This window comes from Neodiprion fabricii, chromosome 5 (assembly GCF_021155785.1).
Source record: "Neodiprion fabricii isolate iyNeoFabr1 chromosome 5, iyNeoFabr1.1, whole genome shotgun sequence".
NCBI classification, from domain to species: Eukaryota; Metazoa; Arthropoda; class Insecta; order Hymenoptera; family Diprionidae; genus Neodiprion; species Neodiprion fabricii.
The window spans coordinates 34,781,477-34,795,018 of record NC_060243.1 but is presented as its reverse complement, the minus strand read 5'-3'; the positions used below and the strand labels follow the sequence as shown (position 1 = coordinate 34,795,018).

The window sequence follows — 13,542 nt, the reverse complement described above, 5'->3', positions numbered from 1 at the left end:
CATGAACTTGAACTAACAGCTTTATTCTTCAAATCTCCGCACGACAGCGAACCTAACTCATAAACATCTTCACTCTGTGTTCATTTCATAATATATTATTCGAAGCACGCTTTATTTACGATACGACCCTTTTCCACATGGTATAGTACGAATGTAGGTATAATAATGCAGCTATATTTAGTCTGGCATGAATATCGATTTTGGTATAAAAAGATTGGAGGGTAACTGCGGCAGAGCTTGGAAGACGCAAGGACGCGGTGAAAAACAAGTGCAAAAAACCGTGTAACATTAATTTGCCGCCATCGAATCATAGCTTGGCTGTTTTTTAGTCTATTAATAAAATACCGTATATACCCTGTATACGAATGATTCTTTGGAACTATATTATGCTCTTTGCGTGAGCGCAATGTTCTCTCTCTCTCTCTCTCTCTCTCTCTCTCTCTCTCTCTCTCTCTCTCTCTCTGTCTCTCTCTGTCTCTCTCTGCTCCTGGCAGGAGGGTAGCAGAGTGTGAGTCATTCATTCCCCTATAATTTCATCAGTCACGTGGTTCACGGCACGGGGTTGCAGTGTGGCAGGAGCAAAGGTTCGAGGTGCACCCGGTGAATCAGAACGATTATAGGGCAGTTTTTAAGATCAATATCGTCTCAGGAACGTGTTTCATGTCGGACGGGGAACGACGGTTACTGTATTTGCAATTCTCAAAATGCTGCAGCACGCTCAAAAAATGCGTAGCTATACGAAAGGAATGAAATCCTTCCTGCTTTATACAAAGAACTGCGCTCCATAACTAATCGTGAATATAAATATTACGGTGCTATTGCCAAAGGTGTGTAATTTTGATTTTTTTTTTTCATTGCCTATCTTTCCGTAGACTAATTTTCAAGTTAAATATTAAAAAATAATATACACGCGTTTGGCTTTAAAATTTTTTTTCAAGATTTAACTTGAAAATGAGTCTCCGGAACGATCGTCAATGAAAAAAAAAAAAAAAATTATACGCCCTTTTGGAATTATCACCGCGATATATTTCTATAGTGTAAAAACTTGCGGCAAAATTCTTTCACGTCAAATGTTTAACTGTTACTGTCGTTTCGTTGTAGTGGAGCAGTGAAGGAATAATCTGTCTTACCAAATTGCAACGTGTTATTACTCGGTTCTCTGATAATTAATTAATCACTGAAGGTGTCGGCGGCTAATGTATGGCGTCATTCTCACGCACATTGGCATGTACAGGTACATATTATATTATTGGCATGTATGTGTGCAGTGTGACGCGATTAGAGCGCAGTCATGTTATTCGCCGAGGCTGTCATCAGCAGAGCTGGAGCAGAGCACTCGGTATCGCGTGCAGCGCAGGGTGCAATAAAATTTATTATCCACCCTCCCGAAACCGTGCAACGGCAATCGATCGCTTAAGGGGCGAGAGAGTCTGAGCGCAATGGTATAACAGAGCACGGTGACTGGCATGGCTGCAGCACCTCCACGAGAGGCGACGCCAAAGAGATGAGGGTTCGAATTTAGCGTTTCAATTCTCTGATTCGACGAAGCTCCCCGCAGAATCCTTATGGAAATTCGCTCCCGATCAAATTGGCTGGATTTTCAATATGTTGTAGTACATATCCTTCCGATCAAAACTTCTTACGGACACAGGTCCCAAAAAATCAGTAGAGGTATAGGCTTCGGTAGGGGGGTGGATGGATTTTTTGATATCTATGGGTTACAAAATTTTTACGAATTACAAAGCTTCAAGGCGGACTTGAGATCAAGTATATCACTCAAAAAGCCCACAGCCGATTCGCAGAGACTCCGCATACGCGTGAAAAACAGGACAAGCCGATTGTCGCAAGAGTCGGAGGGTTTCGTTCTTCGCGCGAAATCTGACGTTGCACCTCCTTCCGGTAAACTAGCGAGTTCATGGATGGAGTCAATGCGTTGACGGAATCAATCACAGCCTGTATCGAAGCCTGTATCTCGGAAACTATTGATTTTGGGATTTGTGTATATAAGAACTTTTGATAGAAAGGATACGTACTGTAACATACTGAAAATCCGGCCAATTTGACCGGCAGCCAATTTTCATAACGATTCTGTGGGGTCCTTTCCCTGCTTTTTTTTACATTGTTGCAGCTACTAAGGTTTTACGCATTTGACAACTTGCTGATTACAAATTATACGTTCATATCAATTAATTTTACTTTTCTTAACGAATAATAACTGTGTGTGGTGAAGGCGAAGGTTTTTAATATTTGAGTACCATACAAATTCTCGAAACAGTTGTTCAATATACTTGCAATTATCTAGAAAGTAGAGTAGCTGATAGAAAGACGTGCGTTTATCCGTTACAAGTAGTAGGTGTTTTCAGATAAGATTACGGTTGGCCGATTCGAGCGGTTTAGTAATTATTGTTTGCGTTAACTTAATTCGGTGTACCTATTCAATTAATGCACCAGCCGGTGGGAATCGTATTCATAAATTTAATTACTCTTTTACCGAGGCGACGCTCGGATATTTTTATTCACCCTAAGCCTAAATTGATCATTTACCAAGCATATGTACACCGTCGAAGCGGTTTGCCCACGCTTGATTGTTTCTAGGTTAAAGTCGACCTACGCGCACTGACATCTTGGAACTTGATGCCCACGCATGCAACTGCGACTAGTATAGCAGGAATCAGCTCTTTGGGTGCAGCATTTGGCTTTCCTGGTATATAGTCGCTGTCACTCCGGTGCTTAACCGAGTGCAGAGATATTCTAGAAGAGAGGAATAATTTCCGCTCGGTAAGATAAGTGTTGATAAAAGTTGATGAAAGGACAATACAGCAGTTTGCTGAATTAACAGGAACTTTTTGTTGGATGCGGTCTGAAAAAGTCTGAAAAAGTCAAGTTTATCCCATTCGGCAAATCGTTTGTCGAACAGATTGAAAAGGAATTTTTATTGCAGCAGCCAAAGAACTTCTGGCATCGGGTACCGGATTTCAATACCATTAGAGGTGATTACTGGATAGCTAGTTATTATTTCAGGAGCAATTGATGGCATTAAATAGCTTAAACGAGTTGGGGAACGCATGCTAATAATCCGGCAGGGGTACAATGAGTCTGATCTAATTGATGCAATTGATCGTGATTGAGCGGGAAGCCCAACTTCACGGACCTTGAAAGTGTAGGGGAAAGAGAAAAAATACACGGATGTGACAAGTATATTCATCATCGACTGATTAGTCACTGCCGCAAGGATAGTCGTATCGCAAAGGAAATATGATATAAAGAATGTATAACGTGAGGAAGAGAGAAAAGAAAACGGTCATTAATTATTTAGGTTGAGAGAAGAAATTGATTATTGCTGTGTAGGAGCTGTGAATTATAAATATTCGAAGCATGGTAGTATAACGATTTTCAATATTCGTAATAAAGGTTGGTGAAACAACTTTTATCATGAATAACCTAATCGACATGACTTCCTATTTCCTTTGTTATTCATTGTCAGAGCTGAGTGAGATAAAAACAAACCTCATATTGCAGCATGGCCTTAGAACAGTACCATTTTCAAGTCGGAACTATCGGATCCTCGTAAGCCTCACTGAACGTCAAACAAACTAAATCGTGTCAACTTTCATTTTCCAATAAGAAATGATTTTTTCATCAAGAAAAGTTTCAGCTTCACAACTATTTAATAATATAATTCAACAATAATTATAAAACAAATTTCACTCTTAGCCGACGCTTACGGAGTTCATAGAACGATTATTCTCAACCGGCGTCGTGAGAGTTGATTAAAATAATATGATAAAACAAAAATCAATCGGCACTTATAACGTGCATGGATTGTACAGAGACGTGAAACACATGACGCGACTGCACTCCATTGCCGTGTAAGACTCGCGTGGCGTCAACACTACAAGGGCACTGATTTGTTTTTTTTAGCCGGTTGTTTTTATTCCTGCTTCCTTTTTGTTTCCACGCGCAGTCAATGAAAGAACCGACGACGAATCGTTATACGGAACTACTGGTGGGGCTTTGGCGGGGACGAGACGTCGGCGTCCCGACCCTCGGCGTCATCGCTGCCTATAACCAACCCTCGGCGTCTGCGCTCTTCGAATCCCTGCGTTTTCCCATTGTATTCGGTAAACCAACCCTTATCGTACGTCTGACGCCCGAAGGAGGAAACGCCGTCACTTCGCGGCCTAAGAAAACTGCATGAATTACACAGGCCTGCGAAATATAACCTTTAATTTCACCTTTAAAGTAACAATGCTTTTTTTAGGTATTTAGGCACGTTGAATTAATATATGTCGCTAGTTTTTTTATTTATTTATTTTTTTTTATTTTAACGGCACATCGAGATTTATTTTTATCCCAGATATACATGTTTACAGATTGTTCGATCAATTTTTATTAAAAAATAATATACAATGAATATTAAATTGAATTCTTAGTTACGAAATGAATAGCATTAGTTCTAAACAAGACTTAGACTAGATAAATCGAAAAGACTTGTGATATCTTTTTCTAGTTTCTTCGAAACTCCTGTTTAATTTTTTTTCTCTTGTATTACTTACGTAGCTCTAGATATGCTTAAAATCATCATAAACAGCAACTGGCGCGGGTAGATGAATATTCAAATATCAACACTACCATTGATCCGTATAATTAACACAGAAGTTGGAAGTTAATTCTAGTAGTATTAAAAAAAACAGAAAAAAAATTCTCAGAAAATTTACGTGATAGAATTTTTTAAATATTTTTCTCACAGATTCGTACCTAATACCGACCGAAATTACTACTCAGTTTTGTCAGGGGAAAACCATCGCAGACCTGTGTTATTCTTCCTCTCTCTCTTGTTTCGTTATTTATTTTTAATTCCAAGCTTATTACATCACATCTAGTCCATGAATGCAGAACGAATAGTATGGTACGAAACAAGTAGCAGAGCTCATGACGTCTCTGTAATATATACAATGAATTTCACCACTTATATCCCTATTGCAACCTAACCCTGAAAATGAAAATTCACTTCGTCATTGTTTCCAATTTTTCGTACATGTGGGTGCGTGGATGTGCGAAGGATCATCAACATCACAAAAAAATTCATTTCATGATGTGCTTGAGTCGTGTTAATAATTGTTAACATTGTCCATCTATTGTCAGGTGCACAGCTAACGCACCGTGGTATATCAGCTCATCAATACCGAAAATTGATAATTAACAATTATCCGCAAGACGGTTAGAAAATAGCACGAGCAAAACATGGGAGTTAGTATTTTATACCGGCCGTTGAATTCTCACGGACCTGGAATTATAGTAATTCCATGTATCCTCTACCCATGTGAACTTAATTGTATACGTCGGGTTGTAATGAACGCTTAAGTAACACGAGCATAAAGGAACTCGCAATAAAAAAGGTCTTCGAGATATACACGATACTTGTAATTCCTGAAATTGGTATTAAAAAAAAAAAACCTGCTCATTTACACGCCCTGGGTCGGACACGATTATAAACATGTGTTATCAAAGGATTCGGCATTTTCTTTTTTAATTCTGCCTCGATTCAATTCCGCGATTTTTTTGTCCTCATTTTCTGCGAGTTTTGTTACACGGTCGGTCAATACCCCCTCGCTGAGATACAATTATTTCACGACTAGTTGTAAGACTTCACGGTCACTGAGAATAATTATATATCCTGCACTCATATTTGCAGTTTAGACAGCCTGAGAAACGTGAATAACACCGTTAAGGAGAATATTTTATTCTGTTTTGATATAAGTTCAGGCAGCTGCTTGTTCCGACTGTCGACACTTTTATTTCTTCGAGTGGAAACTTCAGCAGTCTCACCACATTGTAGTCACTGTTGTACCTGATTACGCGTCTTGATGAACATTCTTCATCACGCACAAGTTGGTATTCAACGGGATGTCACGATTTCTCAGATTAGTAATGCTTCATAATAAGTTCTGTTCTGCACAGAATGCACAATGTATCTGCATTCGAGCTTATCGTATTCATGAGTTTCCCAATCAGTGAGCGTACGTGATGTTAACTATGTAGGTATAGTTGTTATCATCCAGAGCAGCACATGACTCCATTTAATTCGAGAATAAAAGAACCTTCTAGAACATTCTAGACGAAAAAAACACCAGTGAACAAAGTGAACGAAAAGTGATATACGCCATTTAGTCTGAAAATAGCAGACTCTAAACCAGCCAAGCAGGGGGTTTAGAAGCAGAAACTTATAATCCGTCAGAAATAGTCGTTGGCGAGTACTTGTCACAAGTCGTCGGTACCGCAGTTGGCACGTGGAAAAATAAATCTTTCTGTACATACATCGATACCCGGGTGGAAATTTATACCACTACGAATTTTTACTGATTTTTTACTTGTACCATCTCGCAAATTTTTACTGAAAATCTATAAGTTTTTATGAAATACTATCCTTATTTATAATTTTTTGTACCAAATTGTACGAAATGTTCCAAATTCCTTTAAAAAATCGTAGAAAATCGTAGAAATCATTTTCACCGGGGCGTATCTTTGTGCAAAGACCTGCAAGTTTGGGGTTGCAAGTGTACGTATGAATGGTGGCGGATCGCAGGAAGAGAAAGGTGCGCACGTGCATGCGACATGTGAGGTACCTACATACACCTACTATAACAAAACATATCGGGTGTCGGGGATCGAAACCCTTGACGGACCGCCGTTGATCGATGGGATAAAATCGGTCTACGCCTCTCTCCTAGCTGCGTAGAATGCAGGCCCGGATTAAGGGGGCTTTTCTACAAAAAAGACCGAATTTTTGTCCGGCAAGATGGTCCAATAGGTTAAATTTCAAAAGTGGTGACAGAAAATTAAGTCAACTTAGGTTAAGAAGAACATTTTTATTATAATATTTCTCTGTATATGTAATTAAGTTTGCTTAAATTAATCTTGTACAGAGAAACACATTTTGTACTACGATATTGAGTTATGATATTTCATCTTTTTTTACGCCTCAATGCTGAAAAAATCATCTTTTACATTTTCAAAATCTAAATTACAAGCGATTTCGCTCTCTATGCTCAACGGGGACAAAGCATTTGGTTATTCCTGTGATACTAGGGAAAAAAATTAGGGGTCTACGATATTTTGTATCTACCCGTGTATGCAAAGTTCTCGAACCTTATGCAGGAAATTCTTCGAAACCGGATAGAAGCGAGAGATTGACATCGACGCGATCCATTATTGGTAAAGATCAGGAGTTCACATTTTTGGTAATCTCGGTACTATCTCGAAAATTTTGATTTCGAAAATTGAAGGGCAGAAAATTTCAGGGACCTAAGGCTTCACCCGTTTTAGCCTTACGGTTAATCCGGGCCTGGTCGAATGGCGCGCTGAATGTATCGCCGTTTGGCTCCTACCGCGATTGCCCCTCGCTTGTAAACTGCGGACGATAGATGGTCATCGGGATGTTGTGATACTTGACGGTGCCTTTGACGATTTACGAGACCCGCGCGTGGGTAGACCTGTACGGGCATTTCGCTCAACAGAATGACGCCCCGTCGTCATAAATTCGTCTGGTCTACTCGCAGTGTCGTATCATAAAAATTTCACCATACGCAACAGATACAAGGCGTGGATTTAGTCCAATTTCAATCGATTTTTTCCTTGTCCTAGCCGAATCCGATGCGAGTAGTATGCGGAGGCTGGGGGTCAAAACTTGGAAGGATCAATATTTGGAATGGCCGGTATATCGAAATTTCAAACATGAGAAGATAAAATAACGAAAGATGAATTGTTCGAAATCTGGATTTTTGAAAGTGTCAGTGATTAGTTGTCACTCTAATCAGTGATGTTATTTTATTCTCGCATGTTTGAAATTCCGATATACCGGCCATTCCAAATATTGACCCTTTCAAATTTTAACCCCCGCCCTATTTGGAGTGAAATTTTATTCGACCATTGTAGCGTTTTTTTTTTTCGTGGCACACTCACATTTACCGAACGTTGGCAAACATTGTTACGTCATTAGCTAATATCATTCAACTCGAAAAGTCGACGGTGAAACGTTGTTTGCAAACGAAAGTGGCCCCCGTGCATGCTGATATTAATTTCGTTCTATCGGCAGCAGGCTCTCAGCCGTCGAATATTTGGGATGCCTAAATCCAATGGCGGATGGGTACTACATAAAACGCAGCCAACGAAGTAGGCCCAGCAACTACGTAGATCGTGATAGTAGATTTCATTGAAATCACAAACACAGCGGTGCTGCTATACTTACAGCTATTTCAACAAAAGAAAATAACTCCGAGAAAACTTACGCATCCGCGGCGAAGGAAGATGACGGGGAAGAAATGGAAGAAGAGATGGGAGAGGAAAGGAAGACGCTCTCCATTGCTCTGCAATGGACCATCGGAGAGTCGATATTTTTAGAATCATGTTCAACTATGCGAGCACATTACTATCCCGGCACTCTCTCGCAGGCACGCGAGTTTAAAAGCAATGAACAAACATTGAAACTGGCAACCGTTTACACATTCGGCATTTTTTGTTTTCAAATCAATACCGATGGGAAAAGCTAGCTGTGTGGCTTGTTATACGTCGTTTACTGGATCCGGTGACACGGTTCTTGTTGGATTTGAAATTACGGAGCGACATAACGGAATCATACGTGGCTGGTTGGCAAAGGCCCCGATAGCATCCGCCGAACTCGGGGATCAATTTTTGTCATTTGACTCGGGGGTCAGATTCAAGGACGGTCACGGAGTCGAATCTTTTGTGCCTCTAAATAAGTGGGCTTAAGGTTACATAGGTGTGTGTGGTGTGCTTCGGGGAGGTCAGCCACCAGAGCCTAACCAAAGAATCGGTTGATTCTGAGAAATTCTACCGCCACGAGGCAAACGAATATCGTACGAAGATTCCGTGAAAATATTTCGAAACTGCTCCGATCGGTTTTCAGGTTTCACGTACTTCGTAAAATCGTGACGAATTACGAGGCTGAAGTTGGTAATGTTAACGTAACGAAACATTGGGAGGAGAAATTCCTATTTTGCAAGTTTATATAGTGACTTTGAAGTAAGGTTTTCAAAATATCAATACGATTGCCTGAGTATGATTTACTGAATTTCAGACATTCCTGCAATTGTGAAATAACATTTTTTCCGAAGCGTTAATCATTTCAATAACGCTACTAACTTCAGTCTCACGTATCCGGTTAAACTTCCCTAAAATATCATGAGGCTGAAGTTAGTAACGTTATCGTAACGAAACATTGGTGAAAAAAATAACTCTTCCGTATTTTACAATAATTTTGAAGGATCTAAGTTTTTGAAATATGAGTGTGCTTTGTTCTATTACAGTTTACTAAATTTCAGACAATTCTAAAATTGCAAAATAACGGTTTTTCCTCAGTATGAATCGTTACGATCACGTTACTAACTTCAACACGATGAAAACTACTTCAAAGTCACTATAAACTTAAAAAATGGTAATTTTTCGTTACGTTAACGTGACTGACTTCAGACTCGTGACGAAGTCTAAATATATTATATGTACGAATACTGCACTTTCAAAGGAAGACTCTAAAACTCGAAATCTTCCCAAATTATTTAAAAAATTTCACTGTGTCTTGTACTCGCCTGCGAGGCAGGACAGGCCGACCCTTTTTTCTGCACGACCGCCGTCACATCTGTATAAATAATAAAATTATATTCTAACATCTATCTCATATGACGCACCGCCCGAAGAGATGACTGACCCAAAGTCCGTTTTCAATGTTAACAGCTCATCGGATCGTTTTCAGCATCCCCGCTCTACGCGATAGTTCCATCTTTGTTTTCTGACAAGCAGATTCCTATTCATTTCACTCTTACGATTAGCATCGAAGCGATAATCGAGAATGAAATAATTTGCCATCCTTCCGAGCTACACGAGAGTTGTACAGCGATTCGAATACCAACTGCATCGTAAGAGATAACCAAACATGGTTAATAGCGGATAGAAATGCAGAGCCTTTCGGACTATAAACGGTAGTAAACTTGTAAAAGGCTCAACCGAAGTCGAGTTATTCGAATTAACGTTTGGGTGAAGCAGAACGGTGATTCGTCATAGTCGTGACACACGTACATATGTGATGTCCTCTACACTTTCATACGTTTGACAATGAGTATAAAAATCATGGCGTTAATGACTCGCGAAGTAATCCCATGGAACGAAAGTGTTTAAACGGTCCTAATTTAGTTAGAGATTAATTGGCCTTAACAGGCCAGGATAATCCACGTATTTAAAGTCCGGCGTATAGAACGCGTGCCAGACGTGATAAGATAGCCGCGCCACACTGTCGTGTCTCCATGCTCTCTGGTTTGACGAAAGAAATTTTAATTGGATTAAATCGAGAGCCGAGGCATCTGTGTGTGCTTTCTGAATAATAGTCGAGAGGAAAGCGTTGGCACCACGTGCATGTTACGTTAGGAAGCGGTGAGTATCAGGTCGACTTTTGTGCGGAGAGGAGGGTCCACACTTCGAGGAACTTATTTTAAACGCTTTGTCGTCCATACGGTCTACAGCTGCATGTGTACAACGTACAGTCAACAATGACAGTTGAATATGCGCATGCGCAAAAGTCTCCAGTCGTAAGTCTTCTTCGATAACGTGTGTAAATGCAGTTTTTAAGGAACACGTTTCTCCTTTTGTACCGCTCAGGGTTCGCTACAAATCATCCTGCATATTTTTTTTTTTTTTTTTTTGAGGCGGTTACCAGTCTTGGGACGCAACGATGGTCACCGAAGGTACTTTACCATCGTAAGGTTCCTCGAATTCGTGGCATGTATGTCTGTGTACACTGTTCAACTTAATCTCTCAGGCGAAAATTTAGCTAATTAAATTTTGCCGCTTATTATGGATTATTTAGACAGCCTCTGCAGTCACGCGTTCGTTGCGGTAAACTAACGTGGCAACGCGCAAAAATTTCCGTTACGTCCTCGACGCACGAAATGGCGTTTTTCATGGCCACGACCTAGATGTATCTAATTTGCACGATGTCATAATTGGATATATCCCAGCTGTTCAAGTTTGAAAAGTTCAGTTTCGAGTGTAGAAAATTTGCATCAACAAACACCGACTTTTTTATCAATTCTTGTTGGAGGCGTTTCCGATAATGCCTAGGAATTCGATCGGGATTCCGGTTAAAGCGTAATTACTTTCCATGACCCTATCGGTTAAATCTCTTCGGCGCACTAGGTATACCTATATATATTTAGGTATCCTCTAGCGGTTGGCACTAGCGCGGGAACATTCCTCACTGAAAGTGCGTTCAAATTGAGCGTCATTTCAAATCACCAAATCTGCGGTTATTTGCAACTAAGGAGACGATGAATTGGTCGAGAATTTATTGCCAAGCTGATTCGGCGGAAAATTTTATTAAAAAACTACGTTGGTTTCGGCATAATGCAGGAATGAATTCGAAGATAATCTTCTGGTCCTCAAGTGCCACAATTCGAATACTTTCAGCACCAGCAGATTCGCTCGATCGCTATATGGTAATGTACCCCTGTTCTTGCAATCGGACTTGGTAATTTACAAGTCAGCACGATCAGAACTTGAACTAACCGAACAGCGATCGAAAACCACAGCGATGCTTGACTCGTTAACCGAAAATTCGTAAATCTAGATATAGAATTGATTTGATAAGAATCTGCAAGCAGACTTGAAGGCAAAAATTCAGTGGGAAAGAAAAGAAATGAGTGATAACGATAAGGTGTAGCTAGAGGTTGGAATTAGATTATGAAAAATCGCACGATATAATAATACCGATGGTAATCGTATACGAACATCTGCACGAGGAGAATTTTATCCGACAACCGCAGACCAAGTAGGGTGTAGGATAGGAAACTTGTCTGTGGTTGAAGATAAACAGCGACGGGTGTCGCCGGCGGAGTGCGGCTCGTCTTAAAAAGTGAAAATTAAACGTCGAAAGCTGTTGAACCGTGTTAGCGTTAACCGTACCACCTCCATCCACCTTCGCCAGAAATTCTTCGGGCGTATTTCCTCATGACTTTTTACTGGGAGATGCGCTCGGAATTGTACGTACTCAGCCTACTCAATATGCCGCGCGTCTACCTCGTTATTAGATTGTTGATTCTGTCCAGCGTAACATTCAATGTTACCAATTATCATTGACACCGATGTGTTTAATAGTGATCGAAGTACTGCGACGGTGCTAATCGTACCGAAGTGATCCTCCAAGTAAGACGTACGCGTCGTAAACATTGCTTCCGGCATGAGATCACAACCGTTGAAACGTGTGCAGAAGCATTTTGTAGTTAGTAGCGGTCGAACGGAATCTGCTACAGACACTTATAACGATATCGATAATGTAAATAACAAATCGCGAGATAGCAACGTTTCGAAGATCCGGCGAGGTCTGGAATCAAATGAAAGAAAATGGATTGACGTAATTCAGCATCCTAGGTCGCTTTGGCGGTCTCTCGTTAGGTAGAAAAAATGTTCCGACATTAGCGGTGAAGGTACCGATGTCTAGATAGCATGAAGCGAAATAAGATGTGAAATATGAGGGTTCCGCGAGAGCGATGATGCGCCGTCGATCTTGTGTGTAAACTGTAAAGTATGATGTACGATGGTGCAATTGGATGGGAAGTAGGAATCACTCACCTGTCATCCTGTAGGCGTTTCAAATCAGCCATCTCCAATTCAAACTTGAGTTTTGACACTTCGCACAACAACGCGTCGCGTTCACCTATGATGTCCGTAAGCTCGTGCTGAATTCTTTCTATTTCTGCATATTGCCTCGCTATTAGCTGATTCTTTTCCTCGAGCATCGTCTCGAGGTCGGGATCCGGAAACCCTCCCGGGTCACCGATCTTCGTCACATCGCTCATTGTTTGTTTGTTTTCACACACCGCGGGGGTACGTTGCTTACTACACTCTGTATTTCCAACTTGGAACAAGCGTTTATCGGCCCGTTCTCACTTCACCCGATTCCGGACACGCGCGTGCGATTATTGCCATAACATCTCTTACATCACCTCCAGGTAGCAATCAACTCGACGATGTTTTTTCTTCACTGATAGCGTTCCACGCCGTCGCAGATAAACTCACGACGCGGACGACTCTCGGCTCACGTTCGCCATCTTGTATTCCGGTACCCGCTGCCTGCTGCTGGCTGTTAGTGCTTACCTCTAAAACCAGTCTCGGACTTTCCACGGCGATCCGGAACCCTACCAGACCCGGTGAACGACTAGCAGCTGCAGCGCGCAAGCGCGCTCAGCCAGAGTTCGTTCAACGATCTCGGGTTTGCTGCTTTCGTCTCACTGGTACGGTGGAACCGTTCGATGTTTTATTCCGAATGCCAAGTATATTGTTCAAGGAATCGTAAACTTACCGTGGTTTTCAATAAATTTACCCTGTATGTCCGTCAGATGACCGATGTCGTTGGTGAAAAGCCTTAGAACTTTGAATTATTTCAAATTTACGAATCGCGGGATTTCACTGAAGCGCTGAGTCGATAAAACAGTACGTGGTACCTCACGATGGATTACCATGCGATAGTACCAGCAG

At 41.0% G+C, this 13,542-nt stretch overlaps 1 protein-coding gene across 3 annotated transcripts in view; it reads right to left on the bottom strand.

The window, feature by feature from the left end:
• The window catches only part of LOC124184045 (IQ motif and SEC7 domain-containing protein 1), a 48,360-nt gene extending 35,189 nt beyond the window's left edge, over positions 1-13,171 (bottom strand). The window contains exon 1 of one of the 3 annotated variants that reach the window (XM_046573388.1): positions 12,637-13,171. In XM_046573388.1, the coding sequence (XP_046429344.1) occupies positions 12,637-12,863 (227 nt within the window). In that variant the 5' untranslated portion in view covers positions 12,864-13,171. Of the gene's footprint in view, positions 1-3,507; positions 3,529-12,636 lie in introns of those variants that run through there. The other 2 variants (XM_046573382.1, XM_046573390.1) reach the window with 2 other exon arrangements.
• Positions 13,172-13,542: the final 371 nt, after the last annotated feature.